The 14,689-nt window shown below is 50.4% G+C and overlaps 1 protein-coding gene across 1 annotated transcript in view; it reads right to left on the reverse strand.

The window, feature by feature from the left end:
* The window catches only part of IGSF9 (immunoglobulin superfamily member 9), a 99,288-nt gene that overhangs the window by 25,291 nt on the left and 59,308 nt on the right, over window positions 1–14,689 (reverse strand). The window contains exons 4-7 of the mRNA XM_015424949.1: window positions 10,432–10,583; window positions 2,759–2,876; window positions 2,431–2,572; window positions 523–668 (exon numbers count right to left, since the gene is read on the reverse strand). Coding sequence (XP_015280435.1) covers window positions 523–668; window positions 2,431–2,572; window positions 2,759–2,876; window positions 10,432–10,583 — 558 coding nt within the window. The remainder of the gene's footprint in view (window positions 1–522; window positions 669–2,430; window positions 2,573–2,758; window positions 2,877–10,431; window positions 10,584–14,689) is intronic.

Consider the following 14,689-nt stretch of genomic DNA (forward strand, 5'->3'; position numbering starts at 1 on the left):
GTGTGTGGCCTAACATGCAAAGGAGTTCCTGCTACAAAAAAAGCCCCGGGTTTTGACAACAAACAAGGTAAACAGAATAAGAAGCAAAAGGTGGGTGTGGCTGGATGACCACACTTCTGGTAACATTGGGGTGTGGCTTAATATGATAATGTACTTGCTGTCAAGGGTGTGGCCTAATATGCTAATGAGTGTCTGCTGTTGGGTGTGGCCTATTATGCTAATGAGTGTCTGCTGTTGGGTGTGGCCTATTATGCTAATGAGTTCCTGCTGGGCTTTTTCTATAAAAAAAGCCCTGCATAAATGCAATGAAAACATATATATACAAACATACACATACAACCAGGGAGGTCCAGTAAGACTTTATTGGGAGTATGCCAGACGATACGGGGGGAAAAGCTGACAGAAGGAGACAGACAAATCTCTCTGGGAAGGGAGTTCCAAAATTTCGGTGCCTCCACCGAGAAGGCCCTGTGTTTCAGTTGGAGGGGGGGGGATGAGTGGGGGGCAGGGAGTGAGGCTTACACAGAACTGTAAGGAAAGCCGAGGCAGAAGGTGATCTTTTTAGCCCGTTGCTGGGAATGCAAGTGTATTGTCCTGAATCTTCTGGGGTTGTTTTCTGAACCAAGAGGCTCCCGTCTACCAAGACCCGAATCCGGGACTGCAGGTGGCTGGAAGAGAAGAAGGCAGAGATGGGAAACTCAGCAACCTAGGGTTATCAGCTCCGGGTTGGAAAATCCCTGGAGATTTGGGGGTGGAATCTTAGTGGGGTACAATGCCACAGAGTCCGCCCTCCAAAGCGGCCATTTTTTTCAGGGGAACCGATCCATGTCACCTGGAAATCAACTGCAATTCCAGGAGATCTCCAGGCCCCACATGGAGGTTGGCAACCTTGCACGGGAGTGTCTCTCCCAACACGCCAGCTTTTAGATAATTCGGAAAAAAGGATGAGGGAGGGAGGGTGGGGCGGACTTCCCCGAATCCAGACGTGATTCATTTGGCATAATTCATTATTTGGGCTGTCACCCAATTAACGTAAATGCAGTCAGTGCAGATTTGGCTTTAATGGATCAATTAAATCTGCATGCATTTGTATGTGAATGAAGCAACGGCTTTCAAAAGAAGGCAGGGTTGCTTTATCTGTGTACTTGTCGTTCACATCTATAGACCTCCTATACAATCCAGGCCTGTGAGAGAGAGGCCAGGGAAATCCCTCTTCCGAGACAATGTCCGCGCACATCAGCAGACACCACCTCAGAAGGGGCATTCCTTCCTAGGCGGGGTGAGGAGATGCTTCTTCTAAACTGGCAGCTTTTCTAATCTCTTCTATTCGAGCAGTTTCCGGTGAGTACCTGTGTTGGTCTTCAGCAGAAGAGAAGAAGAGACTGGATTTGTACCCCACCCTTCACTACCCAAAGGAGTCTCAGAGCGGCTTACAAACTCCTTTCCCTTCCCCTCCCCACAACAGACACCCTGTGAGGGAGGTGGGGCTGAGAGAGCTCTTTCGAGGACTGCTCCTGAGAGAACTTGTGACTGACCCAAGGTCACACCAGCAGCTGCATGTGGAGGAGTGGGGAACCAAACCCGGTTCTCCCAGATTAGAGTCCACGCTCCTAACCACTACACCAAACTGGAGCAAGATTTGAGTCCAGTAGCACCTCAAAGAGCAACAAGATACCCAGACTATAAACTCCCTTCATCAGATACAAGTAGGAATGAAGTTCCCTGAGCCTTTATATCCCCCTCCTACCTTCCGACTGGTCACATGCAAACTGCCTTATAGCGAGACAGACTTTTGGTCTCTCTAGGTCAGTACTGTCTACTCTGATGGGCAACGGCTCTCCAGGGTCTCAGGCGGAGGCCTTTTGCATCACTGACAGCCTGATTTTTTTAACTGGATGTGCTGGTGTTTGAACCTGGGACCTTTTGGGTGCCATGCAGATGCTCTGCCAGTGAGCCACAGTTTCTCCCCTAATCATCAATCCTTTTCCTTCCTTGTGAGGTCTTGGGCAAATAATTTGGGTAGTTGAGAGCAATGGGTTGAAGATCCCAATGGGAGAGTGAGTGAGAGTAAGATTCTACTTGTGTGTGAGATTCCGCACCCGTTACCCAGCTTTGTACTTGCGATGGTGACTAGGGTTGCCAGGTACCCCCAGCAACTGACGGAAAGCGTGGGGGTGGTGACGTGGGGAAATACCAGCAGCAAAATGAGGTCTAGGCCTCTGTTACTGGTGATGTGGCAACTTCACTTCCAGTGTTCACCGGAAGTGACGTCATCACGTTTCTGGCAATGTGAGGACACTCTGGTATTTGGGGAAAAAACCCTATGGGAAGCCGTTTTTACCACAGAGTTTTTGCCCAAACACCAAAGCGTTCACACTCCAGTTTCCAGAGTCCTATGGAAATATGATGCACACCCAATTTCCTTCTTACCTGAGGTGAAAAACATTTGTATTCCCCAGGAACCAGCTGTAAGTGAGGTTGGCAGGGTAGGCCTCGGCTTGGCAGGCCAGGAAGGCATCTTGTGTGAGGTTGACTGTGATGTTCTGAGGGGGCACCACGATTATCGGCGGCCCTGGGAAGGAGGACAGAGAGTGAGGGGGCTGAAGTGAGAAAGGCCTGGCGCACTGAGGCTTAGACTGGGGCGGGGGGCGCAAAAGCCAGGCCTCCCAAGCCGAGAAGATGGTTCTCCGGCATTTCAGAATTTTCAGACGGTGTGCTGTGAATTCGTCGGATCCTGAGGGATACTCCCCCCCTTTACCTTGTACCAGCAGGCGGGTGGTGTGGGTGACGGTGCCCTCCTCACTGGTGGCATGGCAAGTGTAGGCCCCAGTGCTGGCCCGCTCCACGCTGGCAATGGTGAGAGTCCCATTCTTCACCTGGGGAAAAACACAAGACCGCACCAGGGGGGTGGGCTTTGGATCTTATCAGAGCCTCCCTTGAGAAACTATATTACCTGTGAGAACCTATACTACCAGTGAAGCCCCTCACCACTTCATTGGGCAGAACAGGTGCCATTTCTCACAAACGTGTGAAGAGAACCAGTGTAGAGTAACCGTTAGAAAAAGGGTCCCAAACCTTTCTGAGCCTGTGGGAACATTTGGAATTTTGACACAAGGGTGGTGGGCGCAATCACAAGATGGTTACCGCAAAAGGTAGAGGCCACCATTATATGTCTGCTGCAGGAGACGCAGCCAACCACAAGATGGATGCTACAGGAGGCGGAGCCAACCACAAAATGGCTGCTATGGAAGGTGAAGCCAACTACAAAATATCAGATAGTGAGATTATACATTACTGTAATAGCGACTCTTCCACTTTTTACACAGAAGCTCTGTTTAAACAGATGCCTTTTAAAATGACCATATTATTCAAAAATATTTTCTTGCACACACTCCACTTACTTCATCCACATGGAATTCACTGCCACAGGAAGTGGTGGCGGCTACAAGCATGGACGGCTTCAAAAGGGAATTAGATAAGCATATGGAGCAGAGGTCCATCAGTGGCTATTAGCCACAAGGTATAGATAGGGGCTCTGGGGCAAGTGATGCTCTGTCTTCTTGGTGCTTGGGGGGGTGGTGGTCAATAGTGGGAGGGCTTCTAATGTCCTGGCCCCGCTGGTGGACCTCCTGAGGGCACCTGGTATTTTTGGCCACTGTGTGACGGACTGGATGGGCCTTTGGCCTGATCCAACATTGGCGTCTCTTATGTTCTTATGTCCTGGGACCTGTTTTGTTCAACATCTTTATCAATGATTTGGATGAAGGAATAGAGGGAATACTTATTAAATTTGCAGATGATACCAAATTGGGAGGGGTAGCAAATACAGTAGAAGACAAAGTCAGGATACAGGATGATCTTGACCAGCTGGAAAACTGGGCCAAAACAAATAAAAATGAATTTCAACAGGGATGAATGTAAAGTTCTGCATTTAGGTAGGAAAGATCAAATGCATAATTATAGGATGGGGGAGACTTGTCTTGGCTGAAGTATGTGCGGAAAGGATCTAGGGGTCTTAGTCAACTGTACACTGAACATGAGTCAGCAGTGTGATGCGATAGCTAAAAAGGCAAATGCCATTTTGGGCTGTATCAACAGAAGTATAGTGTCCAGATCATGCAAAGTGACGGTATTGCTTTATTCTGCTCTGATTAGACATCACCTAGAGTATTGTGTTCAGTTTGGGCACCACAATTTAAGAAGGATATAGACAAGCTGGAACGTGTCCAGAGGAGGGCAACGAAGATGGTGAGGGGTCTGGAGACCAAGTCCTATGAGGAAAGGTACGTTTCACCTGGAGAGGAGACGACTGAGAGGTGATATGATAACCATCTTGAAGGGCTGTCGTATAAAGGATGGTATGGAGTTGTTTACTGCTGCCCCAGAAAGTTGGACCAGAACCAACAGGTTGATTTTAAATCAGAAGAGTTTTTGGCTAAACATTAGGAGGAACTTCCTGACAGTTAGAGTGGTTCCTCAGTGGAATAGGCTTCCTCGGGAAGTGGTGGGCTCTCCCTCTTTGGAGGTTTTCAAGCAGAGGCTAGATGGCCACCTGACAGCCATGCTGATTCTGTGAACTTGGGCAGATGACGAGAAGGGAGGGCAGAAAGGGTTGCATCAGTGCTTAGTTCTTGTGGCCCTTTCTTACACGCCCAGGTAAATGCCGATCGCCACTTTGGGGTCCGGAAGCAATTTTCCCCTTGGCCAGTTTGGCCAGGGATCCTGGAGGGGTATTTTTTGCTATCTTCTGGGCATGGAACAAGGTTCATGAGAGGTTGTGGGGAGAAGGTAGCTGTGAATTTCCTGCATTAGACATATAGGGGCATTAACTGTCAAAGTCGATTTGGTTTATGTATATTACTGTCAGATGCAGAACTTCTCATGCAGCCGATCCTAGATACCTTTTTTTTCAGAAACCAATGCCTTTGTGTTTCAGACTAGACCTCAAGGGCATCCACTGACGCTGATGGGCAGTAGATTCAGAATGGACAAAAGGAAATGCTTCTTTAATCAGAGAGTGACTAAAACATGGAATTCGCTGCCAGAGGATGTAATGATGGCCACAGGCGTAGACGGCTTTAAAAGGAGATTAGACAGGTTCATGGAGGAGAGGTCTATCAGTGGCTACTAGCCTTGGTGACTGAGGGGAACCTCCACATTCAGAGGCAGTCAACCTCTGCATCCCAGTGCCAGGAGGCAACATTGGGAAAAGATCTAGGCCTTTATGCCCTGTTGTTGGCCCTCCAGGAACCACCGTGTGTTTGAAGCCACCGTGTGAGACAGGATGCTGGACTAGATGGACCCTCACTGGTCTGACCCAGCAGGGCTCTTCTGATGTTCTTATGAGGGGAAGGCCTCGGCCTCTCTGCCCTGTTGTGGGCCGTCCAGAGGAACTGCGTGAGGCCACTGTGTGAGACGGGATGCTGGACTGGATGGACCCTCACAGGTCTAATCCAGCAGGGCTCTTCTGATGTTCTCATCAGAGGAAGGCCTCGGCCTCTCTGCCCGGTTGTTGGCCCTCCAAAGGAACTGGTTGAGGCCACTGTGTGAGATGGGATGGTGGACTAGATGGACCCTCACTGATCTGACCCAGCAGGGCTCTTCTGATGTTCTTATGAGGGGAAGGCCTCGGCCTCTGCCCTGTTGTTGGCCCTCCAGAGGAACTGGTTGAGGCCACTGTGTGAGATGGGATGGTGGACTAGATGGACCCTCACTGGTCTGACCCAGCAGGGCTCTTCTTACATTTTTAATTGCTCCTGAGTGAGCACAGGATTGCAGTTTAAATTTTTTTTAAAAAACCCTCAACAGACTGTTTGCTTCTTAAAGAAAATGAACCGCTAGACTTCAGGGATCCATTTCTGTTACAAAGAAAGGCAACAGAAATCCATTTTTCCTGAGTCCTGCCCACCTTGAAACTACCAGGAGACTCAGCCCTAGCTAATGCAAGTCAGTGCAAGTCTATCAATGGTGTTTCTGGTAATTGCATAGTTAGCATACTTGATATTGTCTGAGCAACTGTTTCCCTGAAATTACTGGCTTTGCCTAAGCACCACCTATGGAAAAAGTCAGCCTTTCTGCTGGCATCGTTCAAATAACTTTTCTGAACCTCATTTATATATCTTTGCAATCTTGCAAGGGCTCAGACGGCACAGCGTGGTCATTTTAAAGCAATTCCCTTTTCCCTTCAAGCTAACCGAAAACCGCGACATATCTGATGAAGCGGGCCTCTGGCTTATGGAAGCCGCAGCCACAATAAATTTCTTAGACTATAAGGTACCGCCAAGACTCTTTGATGTTTTAATGGAAAATGGGAACTTCTTAAAAGACTGGAAATTCTTACATGCCTATATAGGGAGAGACACACACATGGACACATATATAATATTGTATAGTGCTTAGTTGACATTTAAAGTTTTAGCATTACGCAGACTATCTACAACAACCCTGCAAGGTAGGACAGAATTACTGTCCCCATGATACTGATGGGATCAGAGGCAGAGAAGGATTGGCTGGCTTAAAGCCAACTAGGTGAACTTCTGGCAGAAGCCGAGATAGTACACTGTGCCAGCTCCCGGTTCAGCTGGCTCGCCAGGGGACCTTGGGATAGTCACAACTGCTCAGACTCACCGACCTCACAGGGTTGTTGTGTGGATAAAATGGGAGCTACATATGTCATCCTGCACTCTGGCAGGATAAATGTGACAGACCAGAAAGCAGAGAGAGATTGGATGAATGGATCGACAACGGACAGATAGTTTTTCCTGAAATGCCCTGATGAGATCTGGTGTGGTCAAGAGGCTAGGATGTTGGACTAGGGCCCCGGAGACCTGGGTTCGAATTCCTACTCCTTAGGAAGGTGTGGTGAGAGCTATTTGGCTGCCCCATTTGGACAGGAGCAGTTCAGAGGTGGCCAGGACGCTCCTCCTATCCCTATAGGGTCTAGAGCCAGTGTCTTTGGAGCTTGTGACTGACCCAGCAGGGACAGAGAAAAGAACAGGAGGTCGTTCCCTCCCCACCATCCACATCACCACTACTTAAAGTAAAAGGTAAAGGTTTCCCTTGCTCGAAAGCCAGTCGAGTCCGACTCTAGGGGGCAGTGCTCATCTCCGTTTCCAAGCCGAAGAGCCAGCGCTGTCCGAAGACTTCTCTGTGGTCATGTGGCCGGCATGACTACATGCCGAGGCGCACGGGCCGCTGTTACCTTCCCACCAAGTGGTACCTATTTATCTATACGCAGTTTCTTGCTTTCGAACTGCTAGGCTGGCAGGAGCTGGGGCCAGAGACGGGAGCTCACTCCGTCATGCGGCACACTCGGGTCTCGAACTGCCGAACTACAGACTTTCCAGTCCCGCAGCTCAGCGTCTTAACCTCTGAGGCACCGCGGCCCCTATCACCAGTACTTAGACAGCTTTAAAAGGGGATTAGACAGGTTCACGGAGGAGAGGTCTATCAGTGCCTACTAGCCATGGTGCCTGAGGGGAACCTCCACATTCAGAGGCAGTCAACCTCTGAATCCCAGAGCCAGTGCTTGGGACCACAGCAGACTAGGTTCAGCCTTGTGTTTGAGAAAGCCTTCGCTTCTAGCCTGTTCTCAGCCGGTCCTGCTCCCTCCCACGCACTGCCTGGCTGTAATCAAGGGGAACTCGGCTATCTTTGGGCAACACTGCCCCGCCCGTCACCATCAGGATGCGGCCACGCTTCCTGAGGACATCCGAGCCCTGATTACAAGACAGAGAAAGGGCAGGAGGGAGGAGCCAGCGTGGGAGGGAATGGACGGGATGGCACAGAAAGCCCGAGACCACGAGATAAGAAAGTTTTCTCTGCCGTCGTCGTGCCAACTCGAGCCACAAACCTGCCCGGGCTGTGATGCTTCCTGGATGACACTGAGCAGTTACTCTCTCTCTCTCAGGCTAAACTACCTCTTTGAAGGGCTGTCACGTAGAAGAGGCAGCAGAGTTGTTTTTTGTTGCCCCAGAAGGTCGGACCAGAACCAACGGGTTGAAATTAAGTCAAAAGAGTTTTCGGCTAACCATGAGGAAGAACTTCCTGACAGTCAGTTCCTCAGTGGAACAGGCTTCCTCAGGAGGTGGGGGGCTCTCCTTATTTGGAGGTTTTTAGGGAGAAGCCAGATGGCCATCTGACAGCAGAACTTAGGCAGATCATGAGAAGGGAGGGCAGGAAGCGATGAGCCAGCGCTTGGCTCTTGTGGCCTTTTCTTACATGCCCAGGGTAAAGCTGATTGCCACTTTGGGGTTGGGAAGGAATTTGGCCCAGGGATCTTGGAGGTTTTCTGCCTTCCTCTGGACATACAACAGGGGCCACTGAGGGAGTAGGGAGGGAAGGTAGCTCTGAATTTCCTGTGTTGTGCAGGGGGTTGGTCTAGATGATCCTTGGGGATCCCTTCCAGCTCCATGTTTCTACATGGGGAGGAGGAATTAGAAACACAAACATCGCCTAGGACTCCTTCAAGAAAAGATGAGATAACAGTGCATAGAAATACTCCAGGAGGGACAAGAGTTTCTTCTAGTTTAAGAGACTGATGGGGGATGGATTGAGAGGGGTAGCTGTTTTAGCCTATCTGTAGCAGCAGAAAGGAGCTGCGGTGGCTCAAGTGGTTAAGACGCTGAACTGCAGGCTGTGGAACGTCAGTAGTTCAGCAGTTCGAGACCCGGGCGTGCCGCATGACGGAGTAAGCTCCCATCTCTAGTTCCAGCTCCTGCCAACCTAGCAGTTCAAAAGCAAGAAATTGCAAGTAGATAAATAGGTACCACTTCGGTGGGAAGGTAACAGCGTTCCGTGTGCCTTGGTGTTTAGTCATGCCGGCCACATGACCACGGAAACGTCTTTGGACAGCGCTGGCTCTTCGGCTTTGAAACGGAGATGAGCACCGCAACCCTAGAGTCGGATTCGACTGGCTTTCGAGCAAGGGAACCTTTACCTTTACCTTTACTAGCAGTAGGTGCTACTGGACTACTGGACTCTTGCTCAAGGCCCTCTGTCCCGGGTGCTACTGGACTCTTGCTCTTTTCTACTGAAAAGGGATTGGCCTTGATTAACATATCCCCTTCCCCATTGCACAGATAAAATGCCTGTCATAGCATCAATCATTTCCAAAGCTGCCCGCCTGTTACAACAACAATTTACTCCTCCGCTGTCCCACTGAATACAGCCTTAATGCCATGAAAACAGAGCAAGGGAAAACTCACTCGTGTTACTCAGCATGGACAGCAGGGGTCAGTCTGGTCCCAGGAAAAGGAGTTCAATAAAAAAAACATATTTTTTTTTAAAATGGAAAATTAATTCTCTCTCTGGTTATTCCCTCAAGAAAACCCATCTCCCCGGATCCCGGAACTGATCTCTCCGATATCTGGGGATGGGGGTCGGCGAAGGTTGTTTTTCCATTGCAAGTAGCAGTGACAACCAGTGTGATGGAAATTTGATTTGGTGGGTGAAGGGATGCGCCAATGTTTTTTAGCTGCGATAGGAGATCGGAGAACTTCGGCGGGATCCGGCAGAGTATTAATTTATTTAAGCTTCTTTTTTTTTTAAATTAAAGTGGTGCTTGTGGGAAAACCCCCCCCCCATCACAAACCCTTACACATCCCTCCCGCAAAGAAAAGGTGAGTCTTGTGCAGGGATTTTAAGGAATACATAGGGGGTAACATAAGAACATAAGAGAACATAAGAGAAGCCAATGTTGGGTTAGGCCAGTGGCCCATCCTGTCCAACACTGTCACACAATGGTCAAAAATACCAGGTGCCATCAGGAGGTCCAGCAGTGGGGCTGGGACACTAGAAGCCCCCCCACTGCCCCCCCCCAAAGCACCAAGAATACAGAGCATCCTTTGCCCCAGACCAAGAGTTCCTATCTGTACCTTGTGGCTAATAGCCTCTGAAGGACCTCTGCTCCGTATGCTTATCCAATTCCCTCTTGAAGCCGTCCATGCTTGTGGCCGCCACCACCTCCTGTGGCAGTGAATTCCATGTGTGAATCACTCTTTGGCTGAAGAAGTACTTCCTCTTATCCGTTCTAACCCGACTGCTAGCACACATGTCTGTTCTAGACATGTGTGCTAAGCACAAAGGGCATCCAGACAGGACAGGCAGACCCTTTTCAGACAGGAAGTTGAACGTGCTATCCTAAACAGAGTTCCATCCCTCTAAATCAACAGCTATCCATGAGCTTAGAAGGGTACAACTCTGCTTAAGATCTCGCTGTGTGGGTGGCAAGGTCAGCAGGCTTTCAAAACCCGCTCCACGGCCATGAGGTGTAGAAGCATGCTTGCCCCTTTTGCAGGGAAAGGTCTAAAGTCCTGGGGAATTCTGCAACGGCTTTACAGTTCTGTCTGAAATCCCCATTCCTGCCTTGCAATGGGATGGTGTTTGCGGTTATTTCAAGGCATGTCCCGGGATATGCACGCGCAGTCGTACCTGCACTTTGTCTCCACCGCGTATGGCCTGGTTGTCCCTCTTCCAAGTGATGACGGGCTGAGGGTTGCCGGCAGCAGAGCAGGTGAGAGTGAGGGGCTCTCGGTCTTGCACTTCTACGAAAGCCGGCGGGGTCTCCTGGAAGGTGGGGGGAGCTGAAAGAGAGTGTTACGGAAAGAGGTTCAGAAGAGGGTCCTCTACTCAACACGGTGGCACCGTGGCACTCACCAATACCTTTCATGGTGCCCGCCAAGTGTTTTTTGGAAAGAGGGAGAGGCTGGGCGGGGCCTTTGCAGAGAAAGGCTTCTAAATGGCCACTGGAAATTTAAACCGCTGAGCAGATTTTTTAAAACCTGGCTTTGGCAGCGACTGCCGTCACAGCATTAGGGTCTTCGTGTGTGACTGAAGGCAAGCCATGGCAGCCATTTTGTGGCTGGCTCCGCCTCCTGCAGCAGCCATTTTGTGACTGTGGCCACCGTGCTATGTCAGAATTGTAAAGGTGCCCGCATGGTCAAAATGGTGGTGGTGGGCCTGTTTTATGCCATATGGGATAGACGCGTCCTGTCCCAGGGGTTGGCAATGCCGGGCACCTGCTGAGGCCCACTTTCTCCTAGGGGGCTGACCACCAACCAGAGTCCACCGACAGCCATCAGAAGAAACCGCTACGGTACATGGTGCTCCCTTCCATTTTGCCACCCTTTCCAGAGAGCCAGTTTGGTGTAGTGGTTAGGAGCACGGACTCTAATCTGGGAGAACCGGGTTTGATTCCCCACTCCTCCGCATGCAGCTGCTGGTGTGACCTTGGGTCAGTCACAAGCAATGTTCCCTCTAAGCTGTGGAGTCTTGTGAGCAAAAATTCTGCTTTGTGAGCTACTGGCATTAAAGTTGTGAGCAAGCGATTTGGCTGCTGCATAAATCAGTTTGCTCTAGAGCCATCCTTCCTGAGTTAAGACAAAAATGTGTGAGCTGGAAGCTAAAAAACGGTGAGCTAGCTCACACCAACTCAGCTTAGAGGGAACACTGGTCACAAGTCCTCTCAGAGCTGTTCTCTCAGGGGCCGTCCCCGAAAGAGCTCTCTCATCCCCACCTACCTCACAGGGTGTCTGTTGTGGGGAGGGGAAGGGAAAGGAGATTGTGAGCCGCTCTGAGACTCCTTTGGGGAGTCAAGGGGAGGGTATAAATCGATCAATCCATCCATCTCCTCCTCCTCTTCTCGCCCAGCCCAATCCAGCAGTGGCCACTACTCCCCTAAGCAGCATCCCATTGATTTTCTAAGGCTGTAGATACCCCTGACTCCCTACCTGAAGTGAGGCCTCCAGGGCCCACAGGATTTTTTTTTGGGGGGGGATGCATCACCATGGCCCTGGAGCACCAGTGTGCAAAGGGCAAATAATAAACCACCCTCCCACACGGCCAGATCACGCCACGACCGTCTCTCCCCCATGCTCCACCACATCAGCGTCACTCACCTGCGCGGGGCTTTCTGCAGGTGCCAACCTGTAAATGGGCAAAATCAACTACTGCCTGTACAGACGCCTTCTCTGTGGTGGCCCCCGCCTGGTGGAATGGCCCGCCGGAGGACCAGGAAGGCCCCCCCCCTCCAGCTTTCTGCGAACCAGGCAAAACCGAATTATTCAAAAGGGCTTTTCTATGCGGACAATAGGGCACGACTGTACGGAATGCCTCACAGAGTTACTTGGATAAATCATTAGGGACCCGTCCATACTGCTGTGCATAGTTTGCTGTCAGTCAGATCCTACGAGGGAGTCTTGCATCATTTAATGCATCATACTGGCACTTCACGCTTTATTTCCGTTGCGCTTTTTAAAAGTTCTGGTTGGTTCTGCAACCCCAACTCTATTGCATTGTTCACGGAATGTTCCAACCTGTCGATTGTATTGATTCTCTCTATGTGATCAGCCTTGAGTCCCAGTGAAAAGGGGGGGACTAAAAATAATGCACATAAATAAATAAATGCCCCCGAAGGTGTCCATGCTGCCCTCTAGCGGAAGCTGATGCCTCCATTCAGCCTCCCTTTTGGGCTGTCCTGGTTCACTGAGCATGGCTGCCTATGCTGATCGCATCTTTGAGAGATAGTTTGGTGTAGTGGTTAAGTGTGCGGACTCTAATCTGGGAGGAACTGGGTTTGATTCCCCACTCCTCCACATGCAGCTGTCGGTGTGACCGTGGGTCAGTCACAAGTTCTCTCAGAGCTGTTCTCTCAAGAGCAGTCCTCGAAAGAGCTCTCTCAGCCCCTCCTACCTCACAGGGTAGTGAAGGATGGGGTATAAATCAAATCTCCTCCTCCTCCTCCTCTCCAATCTCTTCTTCTTCTTCTTCTCTTAATCATGGTTTTGTTGGACTATCTTGTGATTCAGTATGGTTTATGTTTTGAAGCTGCCCCAGAGACCTTTGGCAAAGAAGAAGAAGAAGAAGAAATTTGATTTATACCCCCCCCCTCACTACCCAAAGGAGTCTCAGAGCGGCTTACAAACTCCTTTCCCTTCCCCTCCCCACAACAGACACCCTGTGAAGTAGGCGGGGCTGAGAGAGCTCTGACAGAAACTGCACTTTTTCAAGAACAGCTCTGCCAGAACTATGGCTTGCCCAAAGTCATCCAGCAGGTGCAAGTGGAGGAGTGGGGAATCAAACCCGGTTCTCCCAGATTAGAGTCCGCGCACTTAACCACTACACCAAACTGGCTCTGGGGATGGGCAGAAATCTTTCCAGGAGACAAACCTCTCCAACTATGCTGTGTCGTTCCGCCTTCATTGGCGGCTCCTTCCTATCTGTCGGCACGGCTGGCTGGGTTGCTTTGCTCTCCTGCTACTGCCATATCAGCCCCATCCTTCCCAACAGGTGAGTCAGAACTGGTCACAGGGAGAAGAAGATGCTGCCACTCCCCCCAATTGCCTGGAGGGGCGCAAACAGCCACAGGAAAGAAAACTGAGGGCCAAGCTAAGAGGGAAAGGAAGATGAGGCTGGCATAGGCTCATACTTTCAGTCAAGGCCCTACATAGAAGTCACGAAACACAGGCCCTCAGAATCAAATCAAATAATTGACAGAGGAGCAGGAGGAGGCCGCTTGCTGTGTCTCTGCATGAGTTACTGCTCCATGCACAGCTGCTTCACACTGACCACAGCTTGGATAAATAGTTCCTGGATAAATAGTTCTGCTGGGTCTGTCAGTTGCAGGCAATCTGAGCACTCAAAAATCACTCCCAGTCCTGTGATGCAGCAGAATGACCTGCCTGCGGAAGAGGCTGTCCGTTGTCTCTCTGCATCCGTCCCTGCTCTGGCCTGATCAGAAAGCAGAATAACCACCCGCGCAGAACACCCAGGCAATACTCCCCTCCACAGGGGCATCTTGCGATTCCAGGTGCAGTGCTGCATCCAGAAGGCCGCCCCCCCTCCCCGAAATAACTCTGAATGTGCCTCTTTCTAATGCTAACACAATATAAGAAATGAACCTCTGAGTGCAAGAGGGACACGCAGCTCACAAACAAAAGCATACACCCTGATTGCCAGAAAATTGAGAAGAGCCGGTGGGCATCATGCTAGAAAATATAATAAAATATTAAAATAAAACTGCTTCCCTGTGTGTATGTGTGTGTTTGTGTCTGCGTGAGTGTGTGTGTGTGTGATCATCTGTTCAAACAATTGATTACAATCCATGGCAGGGAAGATCAGCCAGGGAGTTGGCCAGAGAGACAGAAGGAAGATTAGGAGCAAAGAACAAGGTGGTCTGGAAGAGGCGCTGAGCAGATGGAGAGGGAGCCACTGGAGCTGGGGGGCAGCCAGAATATCTAGGGCAAGGGGCCTGCTTCCACCGGGAACAGACTGTCGGCCATGTAGAGGACCCTGCTGGGAGACGGCCTCCTTCGAGGCTCTTGGCTGGCACTGGGGGGGTCAGAAGCGATGCAGGGAGAAGGCCGCGCCAGGTCCAGAGGCCACACTCCTGGCGCTTGTACTAATCCCCCGACCAATCCGGAAGCTTCACACTGTCTGCCAATCAACAGCGCTGTCTAAACCAACGTCCCTAGTCCCCACAGTCTGCAAAGTAGCTCCCAAAGGGGAGCACACACAATCTAAAGCAAGTCACAAGGTGGCCTGATGGCTTTAATATTTTTTTTTTGGCATGAAGCTGAAATTTTTCTTATTCTGCATGGTAGGGGGAGGGAACCGCCCCCGCTGCCCCCGCCCAGTACTAGTTTGCTTTAAAGTTTGAACTGTTGGCTTTCAGGTTTGCTTCTAATTTACG

The sequence above is a fragment of the Gekko japonicus genome, unplaced genomic scaffold (genome assembly GCF_001447785.1).
Source record: "Gekko japonicus isolate JY-2015 unplaced genomic scaffold, Gekko_japonicus_V1.1 scaffold1787, whole genome shotgun sequence".
Taxonomy (NCBI): domain Eukaryota; kingdom Metazoa; phylum Chordata; class Lepidosauria; order Squamata; family Gekkonidae; genus Gekko; species Gekko japonicus.